The sequence below is a fragment of the Argopecten irradians genome, chromosome 1 (genome assembly GCF_041381155.1).
Source record: "Argopecten irradians isolate NY chromosome 1, Ai_NY, whole genome shotgun sequence".
NCBI lineage: Eukaryota > Metazoa > Mollusca > Bivalvia > Pectinida > Pectinidae > Argopecten > Argopecten irradians.
The window spans coordinates 28776997-28794468 of record NC_091134.1 but is presented as its reverse complement, the minus strand read 5'-3'; the positions used below and the strand labels follow the sequence as shown (position 1 = coordinate 28794468).

At 35.3% G+C, this 17472-nt stretch overlaps 2 protein-coding genes across 2 annotated transcripts; one reads left to right on the top strand and one right to left on the bottom strand.

Moving 5' to 3' along the window:
• Positions 1-612: 612 nt before the first annotated feature.
• On the bottom strand, positions 613-5979 carry LOC138323173 (large ribosomal subunit protein uL29m-like). The gene is made up of 5 exons (XM_069267585.1): positions 5820-5979; positions 3080-3180; positions 2682-2742; positions 2143-2239; positions 613-1015 (listed from the first exon to the last, which is right to left on the bottom strand). Exons 1-5 carry the CDS (start codon positions 5942-5944, stop codon positions 632-634), a joined length of 768 nt encoding a protein of 255 aa, XP_069123686.1. The 5' UTR covers positions 5945-5979; the 3' UTR covers positions 613-631.
• A 2568-nt stretch (positions 5980-8547) lies between these two features.
• LOC138323162 (prohibitin-2-like) lies at positions 8548-17256 on the top strand. The gene is made up of 8 exons (XM_069267574.1): positions 8548-8922; positions 11292-11373; positions 12465-12544; positions 13165-13289; positions 13632-13817; positions 15122-15231; positions 15636-15711; positions 16192-17256. The coding sequence occupies exons 1-8, from the start codon at positions 8802-8804 to the stop codon at positions 16294-16296; spliced, it is 885 nt and encodes a 294-aa protein (XP_069123675.1). The 5' UTR covers positions 8548-8801; the 3' UTR covers positions 16297-17256.
• The last annotated feature ends 216 nt before the right edge of the window (positions 17257-17472 follow it).

Sequence of the window (17472 nt, the reverse complement as noted above, 5' to 3'; positions counted from 1 at the left end):
CAGAATTAGTTTGAAGTCTCAGTCTATCAGATTCAGCCATATCTACTAGATCCAAGGATTTACAAGTGAGAGGGCTTTGTCACTTGAGGTTTTTGATGAATATGTCGTAAGCACTTTTGTGTTTGCGCATTGACCGTGACGTTGGGCATCGACTGATTTTCCTTTGATATCTGCTTGTGCAACCTTTGATGATACTTGCAGGTGCGAGGCTTACCATCTTACTTTCTGAAGCAGGCCGTCACTTCATAAGCTGTCATATTTATTTTTAATTAAGAGGTTTTAGACATTTCTTCTAAATCTACCATCTTTAAACCAAAGACTATAGGCATTATGAGATTGATTTAGGTTTACATTGATGTTTCTTTTGACTCGATAAGATAAGTATTTGCTGAAAAAAACATTTTTTACTCTCGGTTCATTGGCACCTCGCATGATGTTAAGCAGTGAAAAGAGACAGTGACAAATCCTTCTCACTTATAAATCTTTGCTAGATCCCATATTCTTCGCCAGGTGGCATTATGGTCAAATGGACTTCCTGATATTAAAAGTCAATTATTGACTCTAATAAACAACCATGTTATGCATGCCCGTTTAAATACAGTAATGGAACAATTTATATGGTACCAAAACTTTATTCAACATCATAGAAACCTTGTTTTTGCCTCCTGAATTCTTTCTCCAGTCCATATTGAATATCTTCATCAGAAGCATCAGGAAATTGTTCCTTAACTCTTTTAATATATCTTTGTTCACGTTTCAATGAACGGCGTCTCTCTTTCAAGTATTTTTCATGAAGCAAACGTTGATATTTCATTAACATAGGGTCCCGTTTTCGTAAGGAGTGCCGTTGTTCTTTTGGTACTGCATGTTCCCTTTGTGGCTTTATGTATGGCCGCCCAAACATATCTCGAGCCTCCACCCATTCTCTTTCTGCTGGCTCCCCCGTTTCCAGTAAGCTATAAGCATTGTCTCTCTCTTTTATGACCTCCATCAAATTTTCCATACTTTCTTCCACCTATTACATAAAGCATTTTGTTAAGAAAAAAATAATGTTGATTCTGTTAGATGTTAAGATCAAGGTATGACACCAACTAGATTTCATAAAGAGAAGGCATCACAGGGCTTTTAAATTTGACTGCTACAACATGTAGTAGTGTGTCGCTCGTTGTATATAAATGTGCTAATACAAGCGCCATAAATAAAACTACAACTGCAGATTCTTTCAAAGTGTGAGATTTCAATCAAAAATGGAATATAAAATGGCGATAGCTCATGTAATGAAAAGGCTGAAATTGACATTTGTATTGAAGGTTACTTCTTCATCTAACCACGGTTAGTGTTATTATTTGTTTATCTATTCTAGGAATTTAAAGATTTACCTATAATTTACACTACTGGGCCCATCCCTCATGCCAAGGGTGGTCACCGCCAAGATAATTACAATGACAAATAGGCCTCTTGGTTATTGACAAGAAGTCTTTCATTTGAACAAACTTGGTAGCTCGAGGTGCCAAGCACTCAGCATGCAATATGCACAATATCAGGTTTCCAGGTCTCTTAAATCATTTAAAAAATTAAGCTTATTTTACCCCTGCAACTTTGACCTTGAATGAAGGTCAAGGTGATTCATTTACACCAACCTGGTAGCCCACTTGGCCCGAATACCAAAATGCCATAGTCTTAATATCACAGGCCTTTTGGTAATTGACAATAATCTGTAATTTGTTTAAATATTTTAGTCTATTTGACCCTTGTAACTTTGAATGAAAATGACTATCATTTATGTAAACAAACTTGGTAGTCCTTCATCCTAGCATGCCAAAGCAGCTGGCAAAGGCCCAGTTATTGACAGAAAGTTGTTTAAAGATTTTAGACTGTTTGAACCATAGCTGTGACCTTGAATGAAGGTCAAGATAATTCATTTGAACAAACTTAATAGGCCTTTATCGCAGCATGTCAACGGCCCAATATCAGGACTCTGGGCCACAATAGAAGCCACTCCACAGCATAAGCTAGCTCAATTGCCCTTCACACAGACAAGCTAAACATTAGTATTTTGTCTCAGATGACTTAAAAATTACATATAAAGCCTACTGCTAAACCCCCAAAACAATATGGAAATATAAGTGAAAGTCAGTTTACCTTGTCAATTCGTTCTGGATTAGGAAATGCTGTTCCCTCATGTCGGTATGCATGTCTCATTGTCAGCAACATGTTCCTCTCCTTCAACAACACATACCTAGCAAAAATAACAAGATCAATGAAATAGCAAAGAGATCAAAAAAATTACAAGAGATCAAAGAAATAACAAGATATCAAAGAAATATCAAGATATCAAAGAGATAACAAGAGATCAAAGAAATAACGAGAGATCAGATATAACAACATCAAAGAAATAACAAGTGATCAAATAAAAAACAAGAGATCAAAGAAATAACAAGAGATCAAAGACAGATCTTGACACCCACCATAGATAAATCTGTATTAGTCAAATGAAAGACACATTTTTTTCTGCTTTTTTTTTTCGTTAAAGCCTTGGATACCATGGGGACCATAAATATTTTTATTGCAGTAGGTGACTATGATCTATGGTAAGGTGACTTAATAAATTTTATTTTCTAAATTTAATTCATACCTCACCAATGCTTTATCCTCATTACATGTAATACCGTTATACCTACCATAATTTATGTAGATCGGTGTTACTTTTTATTCTCAATTCATCCATTTTCCACGGTCGTCCTACATTAAAAGAAACAAAAGGTCTACAGTATCTGTATCATTCACCTGGTTTATTTAGTAATTATCACAAACACTCCTTCAGTCAAACCATTTGTACAATTTTGAAAAATTCATCTCATATGTATGCTACCAATGCAATATGAGCATTATAATTAGTCTATGCTACTTTTCAGAAAAAATCATTTATGGAAATACAGGAAGACAATTTTCAAAAAATAAATCTCATTGAATAATTATGATTGTCTCTGATCATCAATTTAAAACAGAAATGCTTTTTGTTTATTTATCACTTTATTGTGACATTGTCACACGTGTATTAGACTTATATATCACATACCAGTTTTTACACTCTCTTCTCCCCAGTTTGCTTTATCATCAAAAAATTCCATTAGATCTGGCCTTGTAACAGTTGTGTGAAAATTCCTAGGAGAGCCACATCTAAAAAAAAAAACAACAAAAAAACTTTATGAAATAAGCAATCAAATAACCAAACAAATGTTATATGGGCCTACATTATGCTCGGCTGATACCAGATATCTAGGGTATGGCCTCCATTATGCTCTGCTGATACCAGATCTAGGGTTGGGCCTCCATTATGCTCCGCTGATACCAGATATCTAGGGTTGGGCCTCCATTATGCTCCGCTGATACCAGATATCTAGGGTTGGGCCTCCATTATGATCTGCTGATACCAGATATCTAGGGTTGGGCCTCCATTATGCTCCACTGATACCAGATATCAAAGGTTGGGCCTCCATTATGATCTGCTGATACCAGATATCTAGGGTTGGGCCTCCATTATGCTCCACTAATACCAGATATCTAGGGTTGGGCCTCCATTATGCTCCGCTGATAGCAGATATCTAGGGTTGGGCCTCCATTATGCTCCTATGATACCAGATATCTACGGTTGGGCCTCCATTATGCTCCGCTGATAGCAAATATCTAGGGTTGGGCCTCCATTATGCTCCCCTGATACCAGATATCTAGGGTTGGACCTCCATTATGCTCCGCTAATACCGGATATCTAGGGTTTGACCTCCATTATGCTCCGCTGATACCAGATATCTAGGGTTGGGCCTCCATTATGCTCCACTGATACCAGATATCTAGGGTTGGGCCTCCATTATGCTCCACTGATACCAGATATCTAGGGTTTGACCTCCATTATGCTCCGCTGATACCAGATATCTAGGGTTTGACCTCCATTATGCTCCACTGATACCAGATATCTAGGGTTTGGCCTCCATTATGCTCCACTGATACCAGATATCTAGGGTTTGGCCTCCTTTATGCTACACTGATACCATATATCTAGGGTTGGGTCTCCATTATGCTCCGCTGATACCAGATATCTCCGGTTGGGCCTCCATTATGCTCCTCTGATACCAGACATCTAGGGTATACTTCAACAACCAAAATCCAAGATGGAAACCAGTCGGCCATCTTGTTGACTGATCGATCTTAAAATGCAATATGCAAAACTAGGGCCCTAGGTGAACTTACACATGAATTTTCAGAAAGATCCCTTCAGTAAATTCCAAGAAATGGCAGTAAGAAACTTCAACTACCAAAATCCAAGATGGCGTCTGGTCGGCCATCTTGTTAACCAATTGGTACAAAAATGCAATATGCACAACTAGGGCTCCAGGGGAATCTACATATGAAATTTGAGACAGATCCCTTCCGTACTTTCTGAGAAACAGCGGTAACTAAAATTAACTATCAAAATCCAAGATGGCAGCCTATCGGCCATCTTGTTAACTGATCGGTTCTTAAATACATAATACAAAACTCGTGCTTTAGGGGAACCTACTTATGAAATTTGAGACAGATCACTTTTGTACTTTCTGAGAAATAGTAGTAACAAGAATTGTTTATAATTAGGGACAGATGGATGGACGGACCATGGATGAAAGGCGATTTGAATAGCCCACCATCTGATGATGGTGGGCTAAAAATAACCAATTTATACATAAATATGCAGCTGGTTTACATTAAGATTTAATTGACATAATTTTGAATATTTACTTTTTATAAAACAATTAAATTTGATAATCCTAAATGATGTGTAATTATAAAGGTTGTCATAATTTATTCCGGCATTTGCCATTGAAGACAAAAGATCATTTATGTTGGTATTCCGATGATTTTTCCTAAATTCACATAGGGACCTTTTTCCAATTTACTTAGAGTAACTCATTAAGCCATATATAATTGAACGTTATGATAATCTTGTATAGTATTAACTCCAACCCTAGAAACTGTATGTTTCTCTGTCTCCAGCCTCAGGAAAAAGTTGGTCCCAATGTCTCGCAAAAAGAGTTTTGACTATAATTTAGGGTTACCCGACCGACCCTAATTTTTTACCCCCAACCCTATTTTTTTCCACATTTTTCTAGGAAAAAAAAATTAAAAGTCAGGATTTCGATCTCAGACTCCAGTTCCGGCTATCATTTTAGAGTGAAAGACACGAAAATTTTTTTTTTTTTCAAAATCCTCCCGACCCACAGACCCTTGTTCATTTGGCCCTCCCCACAATTCCATACCCCCAATTCCAATTTTCTATCTTATAAGTTAAAAGAAAACCTTCAATTATGAAATCATTTACATGCATTTGAAATGAACATTTTGGACATTTTGCACATAAATTCACAGGAAAAATATCAGAAATTGTGTTTTTCTTTGACAATAAACCATAGTCTTCATGATGAATGTTTTTATTAATGCAGAATCATTCTTTTTCTCTAACATAACGCTATTTTACATGCTGTGACATTTCACAGCTGTTTGAGTGATTCACATAGGCCGATTTCTCACACAATATACCGTTTTAAAAGAAACAATTAAAATACTTCAAGGGTATTTAAAAAATTAACAAAGACATTATTTTACTCGTATGAAGCCATGCAATAGAAATATGCCTGTTTTGGCACTCTGGGTAAAGTGGAAAAAATCACTTGGCATGCCTAACTGCATGTTAACAAGTGTTAGTTACTGTAACGAATATAAGTTAGGCCTACTTTGGCGGAAATGGTGTCACAAAATAAAATGCGATATATTCACAAATGGCTTACTTGAGCAGTGGGAACTCATTGAACCCGACATGTTGAGTTAGAAGTGCTGCTTCAAAATGCGATGATGGCTGTAAACAGTGACGAAGGACATACACGGTACGCCGTATTACTTGTCGTAAAGCCATTTTGTTACGAAAGTCGGCGGGGGTTAAATGAGTTAGCCGGACCCGAGCCCGAGCTCTGCTTAGTTCATTTTCCTACCTGATGGCACCATAGTATTTAAACAACAATTTTTACGATATATTTTATCTTTATAAGTTATATTAAAGATTTAGATAGTGAATTTCTATCTAAATCTCTGTTAATGGTACATGACATTAAAGGTACAGTTAAGTGCCAGAAGCAATCGTAATTATTAATTAAATTTGGCGTGGATCTACCTATATTATATACATGTATATATCATTTCCATAGGGTAGAATCGCAGTTCATGACAATAATAAAAGTATAACAAACAATAGAATAACAGATTCAAAATATCCTAACTGTTTCTGCTACGTTGTAGCATGCACGTATATACTACATGACACTATCACATAAAAAACGTACAATGGATTTATGATCAGGATAATACAACCAAGGTGTTGATATGCTTGGCTAAGGTCCAGTTTTGTGAATTCGCTTCCTCCACTGGTAAAAGCTTACATTATAGATGACAATGTTAAATCCCCACCTTTTTCTTCATTTAAACTACTGTAGTTCTTTCAAACCCAAGGATTTATAAGTCTCATATACGTCCTTGTTCCAACCCTATTTCTACTAATCTACCTTGTTACTTTAATCAGAACTATACATATAACTATACATCTAATATATACTTTTGCTTATGAGGAAAGAAAGTTTAACATTACACATTATCCTATTAAAATTAAGACATCAGTGAAGTTCTCTCAAAGATGACATTTTCCGTGTAAATTTGGCACCGGACTCTATCTAGCTGTGCAAACTCTGGCAACATCGATGGAATGCTAACCATTTCTTTTAGGAATGTCAGATTTACAGTGTATGCTACTGCCCTTGATTATTAGATTATAGATTATTCCTCCCTTCCCTAAATGTTGATTATAAATTCCTATGACAATACTTGGAGTAGGTTTCATAAGTTGTAATGACTTAAAATATTATCCTATTGTTCTTGTACAGACAATGAAATATGTCCAAAAAACAAAGTAGTAAAACTGAAGGCAGTTCTCCTGGAGAACAGCCTGTCCAATCACATGCCAGTGGATTTGAAGATTACACAGAGCGACGCCCAACTTCAAAGCCACATTTAAATGGCATTATCAATATTCTTGTACCACTATTCAATGGTTTTTTATGTTCATCAAAGGCTCAAATTAACTGTTCATTTGTTGTCGAAGACAGAGCCTTCAGTTTCCCTAATTTATGTCTATGATATCTACGTGTATTGAACTATGAAATACATTTAAAACATTTTCTTTTCGTTATGTTGGTTCTTGATATCAGAAACATATATACATATATATTTCTGTTGAAATCCATAAGCCTAGAGAGAATTTTTATTTATACAGAAACATATTCCAATGAATAATTATATAACCATCATTTTTCTAATTCGTCTCTTTTTAGATCACATTAAGAAAATGGAATATTTCCGAGGTTTGATAATTTAGAAAGTTGTTAAAACAGAGATAAGATCTCTAGTTAAATGTACCAGAAACACAAATAACGTACACATGTTTCCGCTAATCTACATATGTTTTATGTATTTAGCCTAATTTCAGTTGTAATATTTCCTATTATATATATAATTAAATCGTCAACATAACTGTATGCTGTATATATATTTGTAAAATTCTCGTAACCCCATTTCAGGAATACATATATGCCCCCTTTGTGCTATAACCCCACTACCAAGCACCTCACTGCCGTTGTCCTCGTGACGTCACATCCGATTATTCCACAAATCAGCAGTCGATATAGAGGTAAAAATCGAGCACTTCGGAGGGCTGTATCTCGGTACTGAAGCGGCCAATTTTGATGCGGTTTTCAACATTCTTGTCAGGAGATCAGACACAATGACAAAACTAAATATAATTTTCCGTTCCGTGTACACTTTAATACCAGAAACATATATATACTGTAGATAGAGATTGGAAACTCATTCTGTCTTTGTTGACATGCAGCGGGGCCTCCGATTTATAGGCATTTTCCCTTGCATAACTACTTTTAATTAAGTGTATTCTTTTAAACATGTAATTCCTGCATTACAATACAAAGTTTAAACATAATACCATGGTTTTATATCAATTGTCCCGATTAATATGATTTTTGAAAGCATGAAAATGACCAATTTTATCTGGTTTTTAGAAAGTCAGACATTTAAAACCAGTGTATTTTATTTTATTAGTATATAAGTGAAATATTATTTTTTCTTTCGAAAATCGTACACAAACCATCTGAAAAATTACTGAACTTTTGTAACATATCAAAATGATCCTCCTGTATCGAACTATTTAAGAATATACAGAGGTACATTTACATATACCGATCGTAAATATGGCGGAGTTGCCAATCTCTCTCATATGTGTTTCTGGTCATATTTTAAAACGAAAATTGCCAAAGCTCCGACTCGGGCTCGGGTCGGGCACCCCATTTAGCCTACACCCTCATCACCAAAATCGCGTCATGCAAACGCTTATTTAGTTAACTTTCGTTTACACGGTATGACCGGTTGGACCCAGTCGCTCTACAGATCTAGTAATTTTGTATTGTTTTCAGTCTAGCCATGACAAATACCTCTTAGATCCGTATCGAAATATGTAGGTCTTATACTTAAAATAATTGCTTTTGCAAACTGTCCAACCAGTCCAACCGGATAAAGCGTCTGAGAGCATTTGACCATTCGGAATACCTCGTAAGTTTCTACTATTTTCTACGACGTTTCCGCGATCACTGAAAACACGCGAAGGACGAGATTTTCCAACACGTGTTGTCGAGAGGTCATACATAACTTGCATCATGGATTTCATGAAAAATGCACAAAAGATGATGCCTGGCGGCAAAGGTCTAAAAGCTGGAGTAGGACTATTGGCAATAGCCGGCGGTGCAATTTACGGTCTTACACATTCATTTTACACAGGTAGTGTATTGCTTGCTCGTTAATCTGAGCTAGTTTCGTACCACAGGAGTACGACGATCGCGATCTGTTAAATACATCAATTACATAAATCCTTCAAGGACCAATTTTTGTCAGAGTAATTAGATCCTGTCGGATATCAATAAAACAACAACAAAAGTATTGAAATTATATTTATACAAACCATACGCCCTAAAAGTTTGCTTTTATCTCGTGAAATGTTAAATGTGTAACAAAGTGTACTGGATTTCATCAGATCCACAGGGACTTGTTAAATATAGAAGGGAGGGGTCTGCTGTGTATTATAAGGGCGCAGGGCACGAAGTGCGAAGCACTTCTAAGGTAACAGATACACGAAAATATAAGAAAAAACATAATCTTCAAAATTCAATCCTACACACTGACAGCTTCAGTTTGCAGCCGCCATTTTTCATACATATGATGATATGGGGAGGTTGTGTGTTGCTCCTGTACTGCTCTCCCAGTAAATTATGTATTTAACTAATGCAAATGCATAACAGGAGTAATTAAAGTGAATAGTCGGGCAAAGAAAACCAGTCTAAATGCGTTCATTGGCCTTCCAAAAGTTCTCGCATATTAATACGACGGTCAAGTTCTGCTTACATTTCCCAGTTCTGACCATTGAAATAAATAAAAGTTGAAGCATTGAAAGCGAGGCTGCGTGGAAATGTAACCAACGACATAGTCAGCCGGGAGGACGTTTTAGGATTCCTCTACTTAAAATTAATTTCTTCGTACGCAGACAGATTTTGACGAGAGATATTCTATTTCTATTTCATAAGAAATTATACTGGATACATTCACACCATTTTACCGACTTTAGCCATCCTTGCCCGACTATTCACTTTAAACCAAGGACGTATATGAGAAGGATAAGTCACACTGGGTTTTGGGGAAATCTGAGGCAGGCGCTTTTGTGTTTGTGCACTGACCGTGACGTTGGGCGACGACTGATTTTCCTTTGATATCCGCCGGCGCAGCCTTTGATGTAGCTTGCGGGTGCGAGGGTTACCGTCTTACTTTCTGAAGCGGTGCTGTCATTTCATGGGCTGTCAATTTTTTTTAACGAAAATTTAAGACATATCCCCTAAATATTCCGTCTTTAAAGCAAGTTATAAACGTCGTGAAATTTAATAAACTCTACAATGGTGTTTCGTTTGACTCGATAAGACAAGTATTTGTTGAGAAAAACGGTTTTTATTCCCGGTTCATAGGCGTCTCGCGTGGTGTTTAGTAATGTAAAGAGACAGACACGAATCCTTCTCACTTATAAATCCTTGCTTTAAACATTTTTTATTATTTTCTTAAATAATAACACTTTGAAAATTAAAAGCTATAGAATGCAGTCAAAATAACCACAAAGGCGAAGAAGATGAGCACAAGGAATCATGACGTCACATAACGTCAACAAATGGAGCGAAATCATAGGAATTGCATATGTGGCACTCCAGGCCTTGAATGGACACAGAGAAATCTGAATCTTTGAGTTCATTTCTTTGAGTTTATGCTAGACAATTATTACATCATCTATAGTTTAAAGTGCGTCCTTTTATTTCTAAAATAAAAATTATGTCTTCTACATGAAATAGAAATAAAAAGTAGAGCGGCGCTCTTCCTATGTCTATACCATAGCAACAGCAATTATAATGAAAGCGACAGTAAAAATACAGAAAGTTATATTCTGATGTGATTTTTTATCATTTTTATATAACACATAGTATTGTTGAAGTAATCGGCGGACAAAATGTTATATATCCATGTAAATCATTGAAAAAATGTGTAAACACATCGTGTGAACCGGTGCAAATACAATGCGGAACATGTAAACACTGCGAAGTCATTGTGACATCAAATGCTACCGTGGAATTGCAACAATGTATAACATAGTACAACATTTTATCTTATAAAAGATAAGGGGTTACATAATTTACATGTACTCCATTATCATTATACCCTCATAACCTCAACAAAATATATTCCTTAAATAAGTGGATAAATGTTTAAACAAACAGGTGAGGTATGGGCAAATGAAGCTTATAATTAGCTCAGCGATATGAAATTTTTTGTCTACTTGCTCATTTTCAATATGTCCAATGTACAAAATTATATGAAGAGAAAATTTTCAATGACTCCAGTCACAATTTTTGCTTTTCAGCATTTCTGAAGGATCCAAATGCAAATGACTGACAGATAATTTTGATCACCTTAGAATTTGACACTTAATTGTTTCACTCTTTCTCAAAAAGTACATCAGATATTCAGAGTAGAGATTTATTTTAAAATTTTGTGTGTAGATTTCTTTGGCTTTTGTGACTGACTGTTCATAATCTTGACATGTTGATGTTTTGTAGTTGATGGTGGTCACAGATCCATCATATTCAGTCGGATCAGTGGAGTACAGCAGGCTGTCTATCCAGAAGGCCTACACTTTAGGTAAATGTATACAATATAGTTAAATATATACAATATACTAATCGAGTTTTAAACACATGCAGGCATTGTGTCATTTAAATTAATACCATATAACCAGTTATTTAAGTGGGTCAATATTTTCATGATTTAGACTGAATAAAGAGAAAGTAAAATTTAAGCAGTTTTAAAATTTCACGATTTAGCTATAAGGGACTAGGTATATTTCATTCAACCATTTTCCAATTTTCCATAGGATCAAATTTTCGCAATTATACTAACGTCCTTATAGACAGCGAAAATATCAATTAACCCTGTGAAAATAATCAGCTACATTTTGTATATGGTCTATGTCACTGCAATACATTGTTGCATTATGACAATGGAATATTTATAAAATTTTCTAACAAAACTGACTGTCTATATTTATCCCACCATCAGATGGTGGGCTATTTACATCAATGGCTTTTGTCTGTGGTTTGTCTGTCCGTCTCTTGTTACTGGTATTTCTCAGAAAATGTAGAAGGGATCTTTCTCAAATTTCATATGTATAGGTTCCCCTAGAACTCTAGGTACGTACATGAAAAATGCAAATATTTCACCCATTCAAGTCAACACAAATTATACAGATTGTCACTCATAATCTCTAATTTCAAAACTAAAGACAAGCAACCATCAATCTCTAGTTGTTTACATTCGGTCCATGACACAAGTATGGTTATATTAATTTATAAATAAACACTTAAATCTGTAAAATGTATAGATAGTGGAATGATTTCAGTTGAGAACTTAATAATGAGAAAACCAAAGGTATGCAATATGTATGTACATGTATATACATATTATAATCAATAATATTGGCTGCATGAACGTTATAAGTGGAGGTTGATTTTGTGATATGTTTATTTTGCTATTTTACAACATCGTAGACAAAACAAATATTTTCATGTCATATGAATCTATAAATCGAAGCATTTTAAGATAATGTCAATCCCTCAACTATTGCTTTTACTTTCTGCTGGTTTTGTATATATATACCATGCAACATATCTTGTAAAACATAAATATTAATAAGAATTTTGCAGATTAGTGATAGAAAATGTTTGCATTTATAGAATACCATGGTTCCAGTATCCCATTATCTACGATATTAGAGCTCGGCCACGTAAGCTCTCTTCTCCAACTGGTAGTAAAGGTTAGTATAAATTTATCAATCAAGTGCTCTGTAAAAATGAGGGCACAGTGACTTGCCAAAAGTCTTTCACATTTTCATGACATGGCTTCACTTTGCCATTATGAATATTGCAAATTTAAAGAAACATAACTCAAAAACCATGTAACCCACCTACCTAAACTTTTAGTGTTTTGTTGCAAGGCTCTTTGCCCTAATGCGCTATATGCTTTGACATTTTGTATGTATTGGTGAAGGAATTCCATTGCAATTGGTTTTTTCCCACTGGAATGGCATGTCACCTTTGAAGTAATCTGTATTCCACTGGCACTGGATGTTTTGTCCGCTGGTATTATGGTTTCAGGGAAATAGAGATTCCATTGGAATTCCAGTGGAACTTTTTGTGGGGTGCTTTGGAATCATCAGTTAGGACAACTTTCATGTGATGTAATTCTAATAATACTAGTTTCAAATTTGAAGCACATATGCAAATTCACAATCGTTAGAAATACTGATGTTTTGTATTTTACTCAAAGATTATTTTCCTTGACTGTACTGTTGTTTTATACCCATCATCAGTTGACTGTTTAGTTCCCATCAACTTATTCTTACCTTTTAATAATGTATGGTTTGCTTATTGACAGATTTACAAATGGTGAACATTTCCTTGAGAGTGTTGTCCCGCCCAGATCAAAACTTTTTACCACAGATTTATCGTCAACTTGGCCAAGACTATGATGAACGTGTACTGCCATCTATATGTAATGAGGTAAATCAGTTGTTAGATCACTTGAGATGAAGACCTATTCTAATTGCTTTTTTACATCGTTTTATGGTGATTTTTATTCATCCATTTTACATTCTTAACCCACCATCTTAGATTTTGATAGTTGCTTATCATTTATTGAATAAAGTTGCAAAATTAACCCCACCTACTCAATTATGGAGATTGACTTATTCAGTCATATTGTCACTGTATATTGTCACAATACAGTAGTTAAATGATGGAAATTAACCTTAGCCATATTGTCACATGAGTAATTAAATGATGGAAATTAACCTTAGCCATATTGTCACAATACAGCAGTTGATCTCTTGAAATGTTTGACAGGTATTGAAGTCTGTTGTGGCCAAATTTAATGCGTCACAGCTTATTACACAGCGACAGCAGGTCAGTATGCTTATACGACAAGAACTGCTCGACCGTGCCAGAGACTTTCATCTGATCCTAGATGATGTGTCCATCACAGAACTCAGCTTCGGCAAAGAATACACAGCTGCTGTTGAGGCAAAACAGGTATCAAAGTTATCAGTCATATTTAAGTCCCTCAAAGAAAGTAGAGTGGGGGTGTTTCTCCTTCTTGTTATTATTATAAGATAACCGATTCATAGTTTGTCCCTAGTCCTACTGAAGGGGATTTTCCGCAATACCCAAAAAGAAAAATTGTATATGGCTTGAAACTTTATGTCACTTTATCAGCGATGATGCCGTATATCAATTTGCAATAAAAAAGGGATCCATCTCAAATTTTATATGACCCTTGGGCCCTAGTTATGCATATTGCATTTTAGGACTGATATGTGTACAAGATTTTGATAGTTGAAGTTTGTTACCGCTAGTTCTCAGAAAGGACTTAAAGGATCCATTTCCAATTCATACACATATATTCTCCTTGGGACGCTGTGGCAGAGTGGTTAAGATGTCTCAACATATTACCACAAGCCCTCCACCTCTGGGTTGCAATTTCGAATCCAATGTGGGGCAGTTGCCAGGTACTGACCACTGGGGTTTTTCTACAGGTTCTCTGGCTTTCCTCCACCAACAAACCTGGCAAGTCCTTACATGACCCTTGCTGTTAATAGTACATTAAACTATTTAAAAAAATCTCCTTGGGCCCTATATAGCTATGGAAGAAAACAAGATGGAGCTACAAGATGGAGGCAGCCATCTTGCATTTTGATAGAAACATTTTAAAAGCACAGTATATAGAATAGTGGGGGAAAAAAACAGAGCTGAAAGACTTTTAATCTGAAACTCTATTTTACATCTTTTTCTCGGACTTAACACACAAGTTAATAGAGTTTTCTTTTTTGAATTGTCAATCAAGAAATTTTGACTTATTTGCTAACCACTATTTGTCATTTCTCAAATTTCATACATAGGTTGATCAAAAAACAAAATGGCAGATACACCTACAGTTGGTGTATTTCTTTGCGGTTTCTTTGAATTATCAAATATGAAAATATGACATAAGGGAAATTAACAGGGGGATCTACATGTGCGGAATCTATCTTTTGAGTTCGTGCCAAGTTTCCTCTTGGATCTCTTCTTAGTGCTAATGATATCATAATATTAATTAATCCGACATTCCAAAATATGTTGTTTATGAATCGTACAAAATGTGTGATCTGTATCACATGTTGTCTGCACAATGTGTGCACGCTGTTGTAGGTACATACAATGTAGTGTGATAACAGAGTTAATAGTGGTTATTGAAGTGGAGACTTGAGACCCCTCCTTTAAAACTATAGAAAGTAATAATCATATGATCCCTTGTCGTTGTATACATTTGTTCTATAATTAGTTATAACTTATATTAGGTAGCACAACAAGAAGCACAGAGGGCCCAGTTTATTGTAGAGAAAGCCAAGCAGGAAAAACAGCAGAAGATTGTCCAGGCCACCGGAGAAGCTGAGGCGGCAAAACTTATATCCTTTAATCAACCACCAAAATAAATCATAATTGTCTGATGGTCGGTGAGCTTATAACATGCCACTATGCTATTAGTCATGAAGTTTTTAATAGATTTCAAACATCCTTTTGTAAATTGAACAGATCTTTTTAGTTATGCATGGAAACACACTTCTTTTCCTCAACAGGGGACATGTATTGCTGAAGCAATACTCAATCTATATATTGTAGTTTATATTGTGGTGTTGAACTCAGGTGGGCGTAGACCCATGGGCCTCTTGTATTGAATTGTATTAATAGACTGTTAAGGCATTGGGCCTCTTGTTATGATATTTACTAAACAACCAGGTGTTTTCATATTAAACACATTGTCAGCTTTCCACAAAATAAAATAGTTTACACATCCTTAACATCTGTGTACATTGGAGATGCCATGTCAACAAATCCGGGTTATCTGAAGTTAAGGAAGATCCGTGCAGCACAGAGTATTGCTAAAACGGTAAGTCTTTTAACAACACTGAATGTTTAGATTTCAAAGGACCAAGGTGAGCTTATCCTATACAGCAACGTCCAACATATCACTGGCATCCCAAAAGGGAAAGCACTAAATCTTTAAGATTTGAGAAAATAAACACTGAGTCTATATTCAGGTGTTGTTTTTTTTTTAATTTTATAATATCATATTGGATACACAATGACATTCTCAATAGCCCATTTTTTGACACTTCCTATTTTTGGTAATGCTTAGTAAACAGTTTTACATGGTCCTGATACATTGTTAACTTTCTTATTATTCTCCCTATATAATGTATATGACATATTTCAAATCAAGATTTTCCTTATTTTCCCTTTTGTCAACTTTTGCTGACTTATCTAGGTGTTAAATTGATCATTTGTAGCTTAAAATGTGTCTGTTGCAATTTTTTGAATTCAAACAAATGGTGACAATGAATCAACAATTTTTTCTTTCCCTTAATAGGTTTCTGCATCACAAAACCGAGTATATTTGAATGCCGGAAACTTACTGCTGAACTTAAGTGACAAGGATTTTGATTCTGAGTTCAAGAACTTCAGAAAATCATAGACTGATGGGATCAAATTTCGATGTGTGTTGTTCTAAGTGTGTAAAGTGTGTGAAGGTCTAAAATTGGAACATGATTCAAAACTTAATTGTAATTAAACTTAAAATGATTAAATAGAGCATTGGATGAGTTTTAAATATGAAGTAGGTGTAAAGATTAAAGAAGTATAAACTCTCAAAATCTCAATTTCATTGTTTACAGATAATGATTTTTTATAGGCTGCCATCTGATGACAATATCCAAATCACCTTTTGTTCACTTGCTATCGCTATTTATCAGAATGGATAAAAGGGACTTTTTTTTCAAATTTTACTCAAAATTGCATTTTAAAATTGATTGGAAAACAAGATGGTTGTCAGGCAGCTATCTTGGATTTTGAAGTTTTGTTATTGCTATTTTTCAGAGAGTAATTATGGGATTTTTCTCTAACTTTTAAATTAATTTAAAATGTAGGCTCAACTGTTCCATAGTTATGCCTATCAAAGTCTGGCACTGATTAGAAAAGAACATGGTTTGAAATTTGATAATGGAAGCTTTTTGCTGCTATGTTGAATTCATATGTATTTTTCCTGTGTGTATCAAATGTATTAAAGGAAGAAGGAAGGAAAGAAATAGCTGAGAAAAGATTTGTTTTTCCTTTGATCAACACAGTCAGATTGTTTTGGTGGCCACCAATATCCTTCTGGGATCTCTTGTTTGTTTTAAACAGTTGAATATCGTGTATCAATTGTGATAAATCACAATTGCTGATGAAGCATACAGTTATATATATAAATATATCTCATCCCCCAGTTGATCAAACTAAACTATCAAGATGGAATCATGATATTGTTAGTTGTCATCTGTTTGAGGATCTTGTAAACGTGTTTGTAATACAAATAGTGGAAGGTAGACATCAAAACTGTTTAATCATGAAAATTCATGTTAATTTGTGAGTAGAGAATAAAAGATGAACACTTTCAGACCTTACTTCTCTTGAATTTTTAAGCTCACCAGGTTCAGATGGTGGGCTATTCAAATCGCCTTTCGTCCGTGGTCCGTCGTCCGTCCGTCCTTCCGTCCGTCCGTCCGTCCTTCCGTCCGTCCGTCCGTCCGTTAACAATTCTTGTTACCGCTATTTCTCTAAAAGTACTGAAGGGATCTTTCTCAAATTTCATATGTAGGTTCCCCTAGGACCC